This window comes from Gavialis gangeticus, unplaced genomic scaffold (assembly GCF_001723915.1).
Source record: "Gavialis gangeticus isolate Ggan-Ray unplaced genomic scaffold, GavGan_comp1, whole genome shotgun sequence".
In the NCBI taxonomy this organism is placed as follows: Eukaryota; Metazoa; Chordata; order Crocodylia; family Gavialidae; genus Gavialis; species Gavialis gangeticus.
The window spans coordinates 4,355,629-4,373,473 of record NW_017729005.1 but is presented as its reverse complement, the minus strand read 5'-3'; the positions used below and the strand labels follow the sequence as shown (position 1 = coordinate 4,373,473).

Sequence of the window (17,845 nt, the reverse complement as noted above, 5' to 3'; positions counted from 1 at the left end):
GGTGCTTTTTACCCCCTCGTCCAAGTCACTGATGAAGATATTGAACAGTGCGGGCCCAAGGACCGAGCCCTGGGGGACCCCACTGCCCACATCTCTCCAGGTCGAAAATTACCCATCCACTACCACTCTCTGGGTGCGGCCCTCCAGCCAGTTGGTGACCCATTTGACTGTGTAGGTGTTGACACCACAGTCCCCCAGTTTTCTAATGAGTACAGGGTGAGAGACAGTGTTGAAGGCCTTCCAAAAGTCCAGAAAGACTATGTCCACTGCTACCCCTGCATCTAAGCATTTGGTAACCTGGTCGTAGAAGGCCACCAGGTTGGTCTGACAGGACCTGCCGCTAATGAACCTGTGTTGGTTGCCCCTAAGCATAATCTCCCCTGCTGGCCCCTTGTGGACATGTGCCAGAATAATTCTTTCAAAAGAGAATAATTCTCTCAAAAGAATTAACATATTCATTTCTGTTACTTTCCACAAGAAAAAGTGAATAGGTATTAAAAAAGAGAGCAAGTAGGGAGAAAAGTGGGCTCAATTCTGTCCTATTAAATAGAGTTCTTTGTTTGTGTTTTGAAGAAAGAAATACCAGTAGCTAACGATGTGAATATTATAAAACTGATTTATGTACACATAGGGATATTCTGAAGATCTGATTCATAGATGGACAAGGGAAGACTGATCCAGTGCTCCACTTCATAGCATTTCTCCCTTTGTAACACTACATTATGAACTCTTATTAACCCCAACATTTCAGGGACATTTTAGACATCAGTCTAAAGATCCTTATTGATTTTGATGAACACTGGGAGAGAGGAAAACTTGAATTTCCACCAGGCAAGCATCAAGTACACATTTGGTGCTACAGGAATAAGGAAGGAAATCACCTGTGCAAAAATGGAAATCTTAATAGGTGCTGCTTATAGGCACACTACAGAATGGAGTAGTAGACCTCTGCAATTTACAGATTAGGTAGGGGTCTTAAGAGAGCTAAAGAGCATGGGTAAAGAACATGACAAGAGGAGGCAAGGCATTAGAAGAAAACAAAATCAAAATCATTCTCAAGTACAAATAAAAATTTATTTTCTTCCTTTCCTGAAAAAGAAGTACATATTTATACTCTGTATGTCAGACAAAATAAAGATCAGTCGGATGCTAACTGAAGTTTTATTTAGATACGTATTCCTTTATACCACCTCAGACCATCAGCAAGGAGAAATAGAAAAGAACTTAGGGCAGTATGTCATCCAGCACCTGTTTTTCCTCAGTTTTTTTTTTTTTTAAATCAAAAACTACTACATTGAGTATTTTAAGCAACATAATCCTAAAAATGCATTCTGCATAGTTAAAAAAAACAAAAACAAAACCCCACACAGGTAGAGCAGCACTTTTATCTTACTTTTATGACTCAGATAACACATTTTGAAATACAGCACACTCACTGAAACTCTCTTTCCTAAGGCTAACTTGGATATAAGGCAATATTACCTTAGTTCCCAAATATGCGCATCAAAACAAAAACCTATACATAAGAACATAAAAATCTTTACTACATATATCTCGTGCGTGTCAAGAGGCCTTTCTTAATTTTAATTCAATTCTCTCTCCCCACTTTTACAAGTTATCTTAGCAAGATGGTGTTACACGCACTGCAAGACACTAAGATATTTTTTAAAAAAACAAAATAAGTCATGAATAAAAATAAATATTTACACACCTGAAAATTGACTTTGATAACTTAAATAACCTTTTTATCTGTAGTTACAAAATACATAGACTTAAATATATCTGTAAGAAATAACTATATAAGATATTCTAGATTATGCTTGTTTGATCATCTAAACTGCCCTATTTCTGGCATGAGGATACACCTGGACAGTGTCACTACCTATGATTTTCAATATTATAACTATTTTTAAATATACAGTAAATTCTCTCTAGCTATTTTGACATATAGTGCAAATAAAGACATTCTTTGGGTTTCAATTTAAAATATTAGCCAATGCCATCATCAACATAACATCAATTAGTGGGTAAGTAACAAAATACTGGACTCTAAGTATACACATTTTATAACATCAGTTTAACAATACATTATCCTCCATTATCTCTGTTTAAAGCGGATCACAGAAAAGCTACAGTATTGTCCATCTATACAAAAGATATGTTAGAATCATATTTAAATAAATATATTTTAGAAATCAATCTATATTTTTGTTTTCACTGTAGTTTAACTTCAGACATTTATCTCACCACCTACTTGGGCTTATTACAATCATTTCACCGGAATATCTTTAAGGAAGATATTGTACAACAATGCTTTGAAAAAACCATCAAAATCAAAGTTATGCTTTAAGAACCTTATCTACATAAATAAGCACTACTGTGAATCCAACACATTCTAGAGTAGAACAGCATACAGATCTTTTAGAGTTAACTATTGCTTTTCCCTATCCCAAGATAAGAAGCTTTTCTTGAATGGAATCTACATAATTAGCAGCAAAACAGTATCACTGTGTGCTGCTATCTTACATTACTTGCTGCATTTACACGTTTACTTGAAGTTACTGGCACCAGATTACCACTGGTTCCATTAGTAGTATTGGTTGCTGAGCCATTCACAACAATATAGTCAACTTTGTTTTCCAGTTTCACCAAACGTTGCAAGATGTCATCCAAGAGAACAGCAATTGTTCTTTTGAGATCAGCTGAAAGAGACAAAAGAATAAAACACAGAGGGATGGAATGTTAATCAAATAAATTCATAAGAAAAAGAGGTACTCCTCACCTAACGGGGTCCTGGTTAACATTGTTTCATTATTACGTCACTGATCGATTAGAGAACATACTCGTTTAAAGTCACGCACTGTTTGGTTATAACAGTGTTTGGCCACCACCTTGTGCAGATAACTACTGTTACGCGGATGGATTCGCTTAACATCATTTTGCTTAAAGTCACGTTTTTCAAGAACATAACTATGACGTTAAGCGAGGAGTAGTTGCATAAGAAGAAATGATAAACTGGATATGTAAGCTGCATCTTAAGAAAACTGCTACCCTTTCCTGTTGGACTTTTGGGGGAAGATACAAAAAAAGCTTCAATATAAAATATGAACATCTAGAATGTTTAACTCATATACTTGATTTTTAATTATTATTTAAACACTAGAAAATACCAACCTAAAAGCAAATTGAGAATTGATGCAACAGATCTTGGAATGCAAGATCATAACAATATTAACCTTCTTCCCTCCCTGTTACCCCTGCCCTGGTTAGCAGTTACAAATAACTGTTCAAAGGTAATATTTCAGACTTCAACCCACAAAAGCAGAGAGGAAATTAAATCTAACCTGTGTAACAGTCTGTGTCAGCAGACGGAATTATAGAACATTTATATTTTTTATTCTAGATAAGACAGCTCTTAATCATTTTCTTATGCAGGCATTTAGAAGTTATTCTGAAAGTTCAGAACTTGCTGTATCAGTGACAAGTTGAAGCTTTATTGTTTAAAACACTGCATAATACTGTATTTCCTTGAATCAAGATGAAGTCTCTACTTCACCAAATCAGGATGGGGAAAAAAACCCTCATTTTATAACTGCATGTAAGGAAACTTCATTAAATGCATTGTCTATCATTAAACTGCTGTCAAAAGCAGCATGTACTGAATAACGGAAACCAGCTATGAAACTGATTAAATGCAGCCCATGCCAAGCATGACTATAAAAAACACGGTCCATATGTAGAAACAGACTGATGAGAACATTTTTAATGGGAAGCAACCACAAGGATAGGTTGTTACTAGGGGTGTGTGAAATGGGCCGTATTTGATTCAGATTCAGCCCAAATCGGGGACAGTGAGTCCATTCATTGATTTGGATCACTGTCTGGATTCAATTCAGCCAAATCCAAATCTGAAGATTCAATGCTGATTCAGAGAATCAGCGATTCGGCCATAGACAGAGCTTTAAATGTTTTTTCTACATACTTTGAGGTACCAGCTGCGGCTCACGAACACTGCAATAGTGGGGCGGATGATGCATCGCACAGGGGGCCCCCCCGCGTGCTCAGCAGCAAATCTAGAAGTGGACCAGAAGTACTTCCGGTCCACTTCTGGGTCCGCTGCTGAGCGTGCTGGGGGGCCCCCCACAATGGGTGACTAGTGCCACCTTAGTCGGGGGGGACGTGTCACCCCTGCAGGCAATCCTGCAGTCCAAAGCGGGGGTGTCCCCCACGGGCGATCCAGCCTCTGAGGGCACATGGCATTCATGCCTGAAGCCATATGGCTGTGGGCAAGCAAAACCTGGGGGCATCCAAACCCCAAGCCTCTGGGGTTGGGCCTGCCAAAGGAAGCCTGCTAAATGATTTTGAGACATCTGAAGCCCCAGGTAGGGGTGGAGGATGTTTGCCAGTAGTAGGGCCATATATGGTTCTTGAATGACTCACAAATTTGGAATTGATTTGGCTTGGAACACAAAAAAGCTTCCTTAATAAAAAAAGGTACAAAAGTGCTGTTTTAAAAGTATGTTTATGGAGTACTTTTGCTAGAACTTGCAGCAGTTTCAAAACAGGGGAAAAGTATTTATTCTTGATGAACTAAGGCTCCTGTAATAGTTTGCCTATATGGTAAATTATATTTCAAGGTCGGTATTTTCAAACTTGCCCCTCACTTGCACGTGCTCAGGCAGAGCAGGATACGACAGTAAGAAGGCAGAAGCAGGGAAAAGGGGACTGACCCCCAGATTTATTTTCCCTACTTTAGCAGTGGGAAAGGAATAAAAGTTAAAGGTAAACCCCAAATAATTAGATTCTATCCCTGGAAAATTCTATGGAAAATTTATAAATTTGATATATAGAATCTAATTGTTGTGGGGAGAGGGGGGTGTCATCTTATATTCAAGTACATAGGGTACTTAAAAAGTAGGAAAAAATCCTATCTATTCAGGTTTCTGAATGGTAGGATTTAGGCTTAATTTGTTCTGCAGGGGAAAAACAATTCTGACATCCATTCATATACCAAGAAAAAGCAGAAGGGAAGAGGATCCCACTGATGCCAGAACACAAACCTATAGCTATTTAAGACCTATCCAGCTTTATAAAGTGTTTAATTCTTAGTTTTGCTAATAACTTCATAAAATTACCATATATATCAGAATCCAAGACAAGTCTGAATTTAAGATAATCCCTCCAATAATTGGATTCTATACATGGAAAATTATATATTTCCCATGTATAGACTCTAATTAGTGGAAGGCTGTCCTAAATTCATGCCTCATATTGCTGTCGTGGGGAGAACAGCAGTAGGGAGGTAAGGGACCAGATCCCTGCCCCTTGTCTCCCTATGCCTGTAGTAGCCCCCTTCATGACTGCTCCTCCATCCCTGCTCTCCTCAGGCAGCCTCCCACCACCCCCTACAGCCTGCTCCCCTACCACCTGTTCTTCCTCGCCCCCATCAACATTTATGCTGCAGCTCTGCATCTCCAGGGCAGTCAGCAGCAGCTGCAGCCCTGGCCCACCCCAGCCAGAGAAAAGCAGTGGAAGCTCCTGGCCGGACCAGGTTGGAACTGGAGGGACTAGAGCCAGAGCCAGAGGTAATGAGGTTTAGGGAGAAAAGAGAGAGGTAGGCTGCAGTGGGGAGAAGACAGACACAGGTACAGAGTACAAACACCTTGCAGTTTTCCCCATGCCACATGCCCCTTCCCTTGTCAAATGAATCATTCTGGCCTGGGGCCAAAGCTGAAGTTCAGTCACCACCTGCCCTGGGCCACTACTCAAATCCAAGACTAGGCTTCTGCCCCTTACCCCCCTCCATTGCTGATGGTGGGGGGGGACCTTGCCTTTTATTCAAGTAAATACAGTATTTAAAGTTTCTCTTATTCTCTTAAACCAAACTTTAAACAAATTCCTTTGTATGTAACAAAAGGAGACAGATCTCCTTTACCTATACAGCTTTTACTTTTTTAGGATAAGTTATAAAATTACAGCTGTGAGGGTCCTAAAATAGTGCTCAAACACTGGGAGAAAGAGAAACAAATTACCATTCAATGAAATTTGCTCTAAAGAGGAGCAGCAACTACAATAACAAGTCTCTGTAACTAGAATTCTAGTTTCCTATTAATTTAAAAACTAATTCCTGTTTAAGTTTTGAATACCTATGTACTTATAGAAAACTTAGTAGAATTTTTTTTTTATAGAAGAATGGAATGCAGACAGTTTCTGAGATCTAGTTATCAAACACTTAAGTCTGGATGAAGCACTGGAAAACAGCATGAGAAATTTGACTAGCTTACATTTTCCAAATTGTAGATTAGTACTCCCAGAGTCATGAAGCTGGTACTGCAAAGTTTAAAGTGGGACATATTCATTCTTACAACAAAATAACCTCAGTAAGTACTTATACAGAGCTTCTTATATTCTAGATGACAAGAATAGGCTCCACTAATTTAGTGCAAGGGAATATGGGCTCCCTGGTATCAAAGCTAACAGTTAAATCCGATGGGAATATCAGAATGCGAACACAACAAAGTTTAAGAATTGACATGCACTGTTCTCCTTGCCATCAGAAGGTAAACCCCATACTGCTAAGTACTTGATTATTTTTTACAGAACTAATTCCATTAACAATTCCTTTTTACTCTTTATATTTTCTTTTCTGCTGTTAGTAGCAAAATAGAAGCAATAAAAATGTACAAATAATTTGAAATCTAAAAACAGAGATGAGTAGAAGACACCAAGCTTTGTGTTATGCGGAGTTCTGGGGAAAGCAAAGGGGTGAATTATTAAGCAGGTTACATACAGAGATGAAGAAACAAAAGCTTAACATCAACTGGAAAGTAAAAGGAACAGTCAGAGACAGAGGAAGAGAAGAACAGAACAAGACTTCTGTGGATACTGACTAGTGTTAAGGGAGCACTGCTGATGCAAGATAAATATCTATCATCTTGATGTATATTTTAAGGAATTGGGATGCATCTTCAAATGGTAAATTTGTTATTTGATAAAGTGGATTCATTAAAGCTGAAAAAGCTCATAATACAACACAGTGACAGCACATGACAATTAGCAGAGTGCTTAAATTTTACATTTAGTCTCTATGTTATTTATGTATGCCTTCATGTTTCTTCAGAGAACATCCTACAGCTGTATCACTTTAGAGTTTCTGGAGAAACAGTCTAATGTTGATGCAGACTGTCAAATTTCTAACCATCAATAATACAGATTAAAATTTAGCAAAATCCTGCTAAATTTAGAGATCCTTTGACCCTAGCTGACTTCCTGACCCTTGGGCAGGGGGCTGGACCCGATGATCTTACAAGGTCCCTTCCAGCCCTAATGTCTATGAAATCTATGAAAATTATAATTTGCCCTCATTTTTATTTTAAGCTTTATCAAACAAGCAAAAAAGTTAGTCAATTACTAAAGGATTCTCCCTCAGAGTTGCAAGAGCTTTTTGAAAACAAGAAAAAGATTTAAAGTTTACCACGACTTCATAAAAATAGTATAAAAGAAAACGGGACTACATAACTATATTTGTATCTAATCTTACCATATCCTGCCATTGAGGCGCCATTACCACCATTCATTGTGTTCTTATTTTCCTCCGCCAGTGCTTTGACATATCTTTTACTTAAGTCTAGTATCTGTTCACGTAACTCAGCACTGCTTTGATGCCTTGGATGCTGAAAAGTATAGCGTAGCAACATCAATCCCCAAATGAATCCAAACACCAGCAACAATAAACTCAGTTTTTGGGACATGTTTTTTCTTGAAAATGATAAAAACATTTCTGATGAAGGCAGCAGACGTGTCTCAATTTCAAGACAAGTAAGTGAACTTGAAGTTGTCACATTTACATATTAGTCAAAAGCGAGACCTTCGCAAAGTAACAAATCTTCTATATGGACCGTCTTGAACACATTCTCTCCATATTATAGACAATCTTGATCCCTGAAAGGTTTAAAATATTACATCATTATTCCAAATGCTATGGTGTTGAGAACAAAAGCAAAAATCAGTTTCCAAGTCTATGATTCCTGGATAATCTAAAACCTTTTTTAGATTCATGTTAGTGCAGAAGTTTTCCTATCACATCTGCCTTTCTTATATTTTAGCATTTTTACCTCACAACAGCTTTAGTGCCTTTACTGATCAGATTCAGTTTTCAAATTATTGTAATTGGAGTTGGTACTAAACAAACACGTTTTAAAATTAGTAGCCAGTGTTATCTAATAAGAACCTGTAAAAACTCTTCCCTTTAAAACTATTCAACCTATATGCAATATTCTCACATTGGTGGTTTATAATAGACACATGCACACGAAAACAGGATCTTGAAAATGCACATTAACTTATTCTTCTCAGTCATAGGTCTACTCACTATTAGTGGATGAAATTCGAAACAGAAATTTAAATGCATCTTGGGCAAATGTCTTATCTACCTTTGTACAACAGCAAGCACACTTATCAAGATCTTACTAAAACAATTAGGTCGACCCTGGTTTTATAGCTTTTTTGGCAATAATTTGTTTTTTAATTCTTACCATAGCAACCAATTTTGATCCATCATAGGATCAGGGTCTCAGGTAGCAACTGAATAGGACTGCTTCAGTAATTAAACAACAAATATCCAGTTTTTGATAGCTTAGAGTAGTAACAGCCAGACATCTTCATGGAGTTCTGCATTACAAAGAAAGTTTATTCAGATGAGAAAGTCCTTCATTTTGTTAAAACCAACATTTTCAGATGGAGGTATCTAACATTTAAGCACTATGTGAAACCCACAAAATATCATGCTAAGGGCATAGCATGTGTACACTTGGAGTGGCTTCAAAAGGGGAGGGGAGTTGCTATAACAGGTGGGTGCACCAGCCCATAGCAATGAAAATGTAACACAATTGCTCTGACTTAACCCTGCTTCCTCCCAGTCTTGTAAAGCTGTTCCAGGTGTACTTATATATACATACTCTAAAATTAAAAAAGAAAAGGATTCCATGGCTTACTATAATACATACATTAAAAATACTTAATAATGCATTGTACAAAATCACTTCCTCCACTTCAAAGAGAGGGAACGATTTCTTCTTTTAAAGCAACTATGTTCTATGTTAAGATTCCTATACATATTCCCTAGCACCTGTGTCACAAGTCAGGGAAAAGAAGCTCCAGAGTACTTGTTTATATATTTATTATGCCCCCCTTTCTCCTCTATCTTTTTTTTTTTTTTTTTTTTTTAAGATAAGCATGTCCAATCAATTCAGTTTCTCTTTACATGAGTTCCTCCCATACATCAAAGAGTTTAAACCTACATGCATACTTAAACTGTTCTAAAAAATGCTATGCCTGCTCAGACTGTGCATAGTAACAATGGTGCAAGAATCTAGGGTCTTTTGCTCCCCTGCAGCAGACAGAACACCTGCTAGCACTTCTCCAAGCCTGGGCTCTGCACTCCTGGCCCCAGAGCACCAGCACAGGCCCCGTGCTCCCACTCACCACCACTTCCCCCTCCTGTCTGCCACTGCTACCTTTCTCATGCTGCTTCCCTGTCCTCCCCGCACCATGTCCCAGCTGCACAGCCAAGACTGCAGGATGCAGCAGGAACTGGACCAGCCCAGCCAGCACTGCGTGGAGCCAGCAGAGAATCGCAGGAGTCAGGCTGGTTCCTGCCGAGTCCTGCACCTTAGTGCTGCAGCTGGGAACCATGTGGTGCCAAAACTGCAGCAGCTGCAGGTAGGAAAGCAGGGAAATGGCTGTGGCAGGCAGTGCGGGAGTAGCAGCAATCGAGCACCTAGAGCTCAGTGACAGCTGGGCAGGAGCGTGGGGCCCACACTAGCAGGGGCCCAGAGTGGGGCATAGGCCAGCAGGGGCTCTATGAAGCTGGGTAGGGCTGCACCAGCAGGGAGAGGAGGGAGCCAGCCCAGCTCCATACAGCCCCTGCCCTGGGCCCCACTGGCACCGGTCCCAGGACACCAGCACAGGCCCCACATTCCTGCCCAGCTGTTGCTGCACTCCCGCATGCCCACCCACTGCCCCTTCCACAGCCATTTCCCTGCTTTCCCCCACCCTCTGCCTGGCACCACATGGTTCCTGGCTGTATGGCTAGGAGCTGGCCCTGCCCAGCCCTGAAGACTGGAGCAATCGCCTGCAGTCCTTCCTTGCTTCCCTCCATGCTCTTATATGAATTTCCCTTCGGTGCAGGGAGGCAAGAACAGCCCCAGGGTCCCAGGCCAGAAACCTCTGCTAAGCAGAGGCTTCTGGTTGGGGGGGGGGGCACGTGTTGTCATCCTTGCTGCTGCAACTGTTTAGTCCTGCCAACAGCTCCCCCTGGGTCCTACTGCCACTGGCTCCTGTCATCTTTGACAGGTAGTCGGGGCAGATAAATATTACATTTTCTAAATTTTTCAGGGGCCCCATGAGCCAGATAGAATGGCCTGTAGGAGCGGATCCAGCCTGTGGGCCATATTTTGCCCGCCTCAGTGTATAAGGAGCAAATCTACCCTGCCTTCCACTTGACTTCTGACTGAAACAGCTAACCATGAACCTCCAAGACAAAATTCTAGACTATATCAGACATAGTAGTCAGAAACTATACTTGGCCTGCACTCGAATACTGAATCTACTCCACACAAACCATACTAGACCTACAAACATTATCATGTCAACCATTTCCTGAATATTTTGAGACTTCATTTTCCCTTATTCTTCACTAAACCCTGAAGATCACTGTGATGTAGGACACAAAGCTTCCAATTTTTCCCATGTCAATAAGGTAACCTCATGTACCCCTCTGACAATGTACAAAAATCAACACCAAAATAAGATACACTAGGTTCCTTTAGACACAGGTATCTTGTTTCATATTGGAGTTGGTTCTGCTAATCTCCTCTAACTAATCCTTCCACTACGTAATATCATTCCATCTAACACAGTAAACAAGAACTGCAGCACCTGCAGATAAATAACAGACCTCAAACCTGTAAGAGATGAATTGCAGTCAAGGACATACATTCACTCATCCCTCATGACTGCTTGCTATGATTAGTAAACCATACTTAACGCAATCCACAATTTCTAGTTCAAAACTGTTTTTTTAACTGTTTGCTTCCTGAGAACAACCACCCTCAGGTCAGAGACGGAGGTAGATCTAAGGGTTCTGCCACAGGCTCACGTGTTTTCACAGTGGTTGTCAGCTCCAGAAGGGCATGATTAAAATTGCACTACAGGAGAAGACATGGTTAGTTTTTGAAAGGTTTAAAGTATAGGCAGGCATAAGAATCTGGAAGGCCACAAAGCAGCTATGGGTATCTTAAGTCTGGATCAAAGGCTTTCTTTTTAGTTATTAACAAGTAACTAATGAAGACATAACAAAAGGTTATTATAAAATAGAGCTAATGAGAAAATTAACAAAGAAATAGGCAGTCAAAATTTTCCCTATTAAGAAAGACCACTCAGTCTTCTTGCAGTAGGTATTAGTGGATATTTTTAGAACTACACACAGATAGAGTATGTGGAAAGGAATGTCATTTAAAACATAGCCCAATAAAGCTATTTTTCAGCTGGTAGCATTTTGTCTTACCTCTTCTGAAATATGGAACAACTCCTCAGAGTGACTTCAAAGAGCTGTAAAATAATGTAGGTCTTAAGTCAACTAACACAACTGTATGAACAAAATCTTTGAGAAGAAATTTTCCTGAAGCGGTTCTTAATAGCATGACACAATTCCTTACTAAATTATAATCAACAGCAATCTGATAAGGAATTTAAGAGCAAGTATAACATTGTGACTAATCATCATAATTAGAAGAATATTTGGGGAAAGTAGAGTAAATAGTGAAAGAGAAATTGGAAAAAATCCTAGAAGGTTGAGAAGAGGGAAAAAATCTTGAAAAGGAACAGGCAGAGCAAACAAGAGGTCAGCATCAGTAGTTACTATAATGATGCTACTAATGTACAGAGCGAACATTCACAGTGGAAATGTTCTAAGTCTGTAAACCCATTAAAAAAAACCCTTAAAAGTAACAACACTGGGACTATATTTCCAGAAGAGCTTTACTGAAAATCTAGCAGCATATAGCTGCCAATACTGCTATGAAGCATGAGCACATTCACATGAGTTTGCTTTTGCCAGTGCAGCGCACCTTCAGCGACAAACCATTTTTGGCAAATAATACACTGCACTGTGGACAGGGGATAGATGCTTATCCAGTATCTAATGTCCCATCATCAAGCACCCTACCTTTTAAAATGCTTGGAGTGTACTGTGGGTGCGCTTTGCTAAGCATTGCAGACATTGTGTCAAGTTCCCATAGTTTCAGCAGTGCTATCCCATAATCTTCTTTTTTTTAGAACCTTATTCAAAACCCTTCCAGTTTCTTCTGATCTCGCCCATAATTTACTCTTTCTTGCGCTGCTGAACATTTCAGTTTTTCTATCTTTCCTCCAGCTTGTGTTCTCTCTGTACCTGAACTCAAGGACTCTGGATCTGAACAGGTCTGAAAATATGGGCTTCCTTTGTACCCGTATGTTTCTTTTTCCTTTTTAATCATGATAATTTTTTTCATAAGTGTAGAAGGGATAGTCCCCAATTAAAAATCACTGATAAACGGATGGACAAACATTTTAAGGTTGAAGGGGGATAGGAGACAATTTAAAGATAACTATCATAACTCCCTATACTTAGTCCTCCCCGTACTGATCTGTATACAAATATAACCACGGTCACACCTCACAACCACTTGCGTCAGGGTTGTGCAACAGTACACATTACAGCATCTATACTGAAGACACTGCAAATGCTCCAGCCACAAATAGCCCAAGTGCTGGTGTCCTGGGAGATGACTGTATGAATAGCACAGTAAATACTGCTAGACTTACTACAAGCAGCAATGATCCTCAATGGACATTGCTTTTGAGAAGGCAGAGATACCCAGAGAAGGCATGTAGTAGGAACAACTTAAGATCACTCAAGCCTCTTCATAGGGATGTAGCTCAGAGCTCACTGCAGAGCAGCAGAAGGCAAGTTATTGTGACAGAAGTAATAAAACTCTTCATGCAGCATGTACACTATGATCAAACAGTTGTTTGAAAATTTGAACTAAGTAGTGCCCAAGGACAAATAGCAGGGTCTAGGTTGAAATAAGCCAGAAGTTTTGCAAGCAAAGAAGTGTTATCATTACCAGACTGTTCTATGAGCCAGTCCAAGTGAAACCCTCCTAGGCAAGCAATTATTTCTACTTCTTCCATGAACTAATCATGCAAGTAATTTGCTTTGTACTTGGGCTTTCTGACTTGAAAAGCAAAATTTCACTTAGGACCTCTAAACTTGTTGGATGTAGGTTTTCAATAGCACTGATGCAAAATCATGTTTTTATCTGAATGCCCACTTACTAGATTGCTTCAAGCATGCTTTTGTATTTTCCCTGCATATTTAATCTGACCAGTCACATAATTCCTTTGCATGTATTTTGTTTTCAGTTTTGAATGCACTGAATTATATTCTACTAATTTTTCTTGTCTGCAAAGATTTTACTTGCACATAGCAAACAGCTCCCCTAAATTATCTGGCTACTTCAAATGTTTAGTACTTTTTGCTTACGACTGACAATGAATATTTTTTAAATAAAACTAGCTACTTTAAAACAGAATGTCTTTGTTCTCTACTTGCAGATGGCCAGCCAATATCTTGAGGGGCATGAGTTGACAGGTACAAAACTTAGAAAAGGGCATGCATCAATGGAGCAATGCGTCACACCTACACAAGCGAGCCCCTCACCCAGTGGGTCTGCTGGCTGAGTTCATCCGGGTCTAAGGGTACAGACCAACCTGCTAAAGAAGTTTCCAAGTGAAACACACTTAAAAGCATTTCAAAAAGAAAACATTCCAGTGAGGCAACTATGTACATCCCCTGTGCCATTCCCTGGCCAGAAAGTTTCAAAACACTGCAGCCTCCTTCAGCACTCCCAGGCTGGTGCTAAAGATGGCTACAATCATGTGCAGCTCCGCTCTCAGCTCCCCAGTCTCTCTTCCTTTCACAGTGATGGCAGGCAGAGAGAACAGAGAGCTAAAAAGAAGTAAGCAAAGGTGGAGATTTTCAGGAGGTGTGGAAGAAGCTCTCAGATCCACCAAAACTCCCCTCTTCCCCCTTGGAGGAAAGAGGTAGAGGAGATTGGGTATGGAGAGCCCAGCTTCTGTAACAACATGGTTTCCAGGGGTCTGGCAGGAGCAAGGGGAAGGCAATAAGCCCAGCCCCAGCTCAGCCCATCTCTTATGTGCTGTCCCCATAAACATGTAACCAAAAATTTTTCACATGAAAATAATACCTCTATAAACAAGAGGAATTATTGTATGGTTCTATTTTGTGATGCTTGAGTCACTTTTGGAACGTTTCAATGGGCAAGTACATTTGTACATCTAGGCCTCTGAAACATTTCAAAAGGCTTTTTGGAGGCATTTTAATCCTTATACCTGTTGACACCCTTATCCACACACAGCCTCTGCATCCTCCATATCCATTTTTTCCAGCCAGCTTTGTTGCTCTGTAGTTTTTTCCAAGACACTGGAAGGCATACACTCTTCTTACTCATGGCTTAGTAAAGGTGTCCCTGCAAAGTCTGGCATCCAGTGCCACATAGTACCAGCATTTGAGATGCATCCCCAGATATCCATTATTATTCAACTTCTTCTAGAACTGTCATGGTGCCTTGGCCTCCAGCCAGCATTAAAATTTGTTAGAACCCAGCTTCCGAATCTCCCTTGCAATCTCTGAACAAGCATTTTATATTCCTTTGGGAATTCCCTAATCATACTTGCACTGCTGTTCTCCCCACAACATGCTGAGTAAATCCAAGAATTTAACTACATATAAAAGTGATGACCAATGCTTGCTTACACATTGCTGAGTACATTTCAGCAATTTGCTTAAGTCAGGACAGATCACATCCAACCTCATTATCATTTAATCATGATGAACCCCTACAAAGAACTCCGATAAACTTATTACATATATTCTCCTTGCTATCTTCAGCATCCATTAATCTTCAGATATTGCAGACAAAGCCACTGCAGACATTAAATACATGTAATTACCAAGTTATAGTTAAAGCAGGTTACAAGGATTAACTGATAAAGCTGAGCATGATTTGTTCTGTTTGAAGTTGACTGTTAATATGGGTTCAGTATTATGTAAGCAAACATTTGTAGCCCTATTCAGGTCAAACTGCATCTTGTACTGTGGAGAAGATTCCCTCTATTTGATAAGGTGTTATGTTCAATGCTTCCCAAAGCAGGGGTAGGCAACCTGCAGCAGCACAAGTCCCACAGGCAACCTCTGTGTGTGGCAGACCAGGCAGAAGAGTGGCACAGAGCCCAGGACAAGAAGCAAAAAACAGAGCAGGTGATCACTCAGGCAGGGGGAAAGGGATTGGAGTGGCTCTCCAGGAAGGTGTGAGGCTACGTTTGGCTAGCCTCTAGCTCAATGGACAATAAGTTTGGCCCCCACTGTTCTAAAACTTTCTTGTAGGTTTTTCCATTGATAAGACAAGTTCCCAATCCCAAAGTAGTCCTGAAAATTATGCCCATATGTAGCATTAACAAAGGGCTTTGGAAGCCTCACAAGTGAATATTTCATGATAAATGTAAGACAGCGTGAAGAACCTGATCTATAGTAATACCAAAAGCAAAGCATTTATGCTTCTCCCATATGGTAACAAACAGATCATGACCTCAATTTTTGTCTCTAAGGAAAGATACCACTTCTAGCAGGTGAGTGACTTCCATTCCTATGTTAAACTGTGTGATCAGTATTAACTCAGAAGCAATAGCAGCCTCCAATTGAATGACAAACCCCTGGGGGAAGAGAAGAGAATGCAACAAACTAAAAATAAAAGGCAACTTAAATATCACCTATACAATTTTAAGACAAGCCCCTTGAATGAGGCCAGAGAAATTTAAGCGTTGCTGGATAAGTTTCAACAGATGTCAAAAAATGCAAGTAAGTTCTTAGTAAACTAAAAATCAATGTACATAAGACATAAAAAACAAAACAGCCCAATATAATCCAGACGTATCATATGTGACAGACAAAACTGAAACAGAGTAGCGGTACTTCTTCATAGTCTACTTACAACTTAGATTGCAGAATCAAAAAATGACAACTGCTAGGAAGCATACCAGTTTAGTACGCCCTTGCAAACTAGCCCATCAAAACCCTAGATCATTTAACAGGATGGGAAAAAAGTATCTTTCTAATATTGCAGTGTGACACATACACCAGAAAATTGTATTAGTGTATAGCTGTCAGGAGGTTCCCAAAAGAGTATAGGGAAGAGCAACAAGGTTAATTAGGAAGTTGGAAGGAAGTCTTATTAAGAAAAGTTGAATAGAGGTAAATGAAGTGTTACAAGACTAGACAGGGAACATTATTTTATTTATACACACACACACACACACACACACACACACACACACACACGCTGTTGAAGGACTGAATTCCAAGGAAGTTATTTAAAGGGTTATAACTAAGAGTAAAAGTTTATATCAACTCAAGACATAGTTCCAGATAGCATAGTAGTCTCCTAAGAATCAGAAGCTTTGTCATCACTCAAGAATAACTAAGATAAAGCATTACAAAATACAATACAGTAAACAGTTGTGCACTTACTTGAAAAGTTTTAATTTCTATCACAAATATAAATATACACTAGCAAATTGCCCATCAAGAATGGGGCAGGGCTAGGACGGAGGTGGGGGGGAGAAAGCTTGCTAACCCTAACTCCTCCCCCCCGCCACCTCCCAGGAGCTGGGGGGGGAGCTTGCCCCCCTGACCCCCTCCGCCAGCACCCCACACAGCCTTCCACCTCCAGGAAGTCCTGTGTTGAACTTCTGATCAGTATTAACTCAGAAGCAATAGCAGCCTCTAATTGTCTGTCAAGAAATGGGGGGGGGGGCAGAAGCTTGCTAAGCCTAACCCTACCACTCACCCCCCCATGCCACTATCAAGAAGTGTGTCTTAACGCTGCCTAGTACACTATCAGGAAGTCTACGTATATAAATTTAGACTGGCTCTTTAATGGTGCAGCAAACATATCCACCTTAAAGAATCACTGCAGTCACATTATACAGGAACAAAATAAGGTAATACCATAGCAAATGAGGAAAAAATAACAAAGCATTTGAAGGACCCTTAAGTTAATTCTAGGTTTGGCCAGCAAGAGAATCTGACACAGTTCAATATACCAACCCAATGTAAAGGTTTTATATAGATTTCATAGACATTAGGGCTGGAAGGGACCTTGGAAGATCATCAAGTCCAGCCCCCCCACCCAAAGGGCAGGAAGCCAGCTGGGGTCATAGGATCCCAGCAAGATAAGCATCCAGTTTGCTCTTGAAGGTGTTCAGTGTAGGTGCTTGAACCACCTCCGATGGCAGGCTATTCCAGACCTTGGGGGCTCAGACAGTAAAGAAATTCTTCCTTATGTCCAGCCTGAAACAGTCTCACAGTAGTTTATTACTGTTCGACCTTGTCATCCCTTGGGGCGCTCTGGTGAACAAACGTTCCCCCAGATCCTGGTGGTCACCCCGATAAATTTATAGGTGGCCATCAGATCACCCCTGAGCCTGCGCTTTTCCAAGCTAAAGAGCCCCATGGCTCTCAGCCTGTCGTCGTAAGGTCTCTTTTCCTGACCTCTGATCACGTGCATGGCTCCTCTCTGGACTCTCTCAAGCTTCACCACATCCTTTTTGAACTGTGGAGCCCAAAACTAGACGCAGTACTCCAGCTGCAGCTTCACCAAGGCCGAGTACAAGGGGAGAATGACGTCCTGGGATTTGCTTGAGAAGCATCTATGGATGCAAGCCA

General features: G+C 40.4%; 1 protein-coding gene across 1 annotated transcript in view; it reads right to left on the bottom strand.

Moving 5' to 3' along the window:
- Positions 1-1,059: 1,059 nt before the first annotated feature.
- The window catches only part of CCDC126 (coiled-coil domain containing 126), an 18,368-nt gene continuing 1,582 nt past the window's right edge, over positions 1,060-17,845 (bottom strand). The window contains exons 2-5 of the mRNA XM_019508583.1: positions 11,567-11,610; positions 8,535-8,670; positions 7,541-7,941; positions 1,060-2,702 (exon numbers count right to left, since the gene is read on the bottom strand). Coding sequence (XP_019364128.1) covers positions 2,518-2,702; positions 7,541-7,778 — 423 coding nt within the window. The 5' untranslated portion in view covers positions 7,779-7,941; positions 8,535-8,670; positions 11,567-11,610 and the 3' untranslated portion in view covers positions 1,060-2,517. The remainder of the gene's footprint in view (positions 2,703-7,540; positions 7,942-8,534; positions 8,671-11,566; positions 11,611-17,845) is intronic.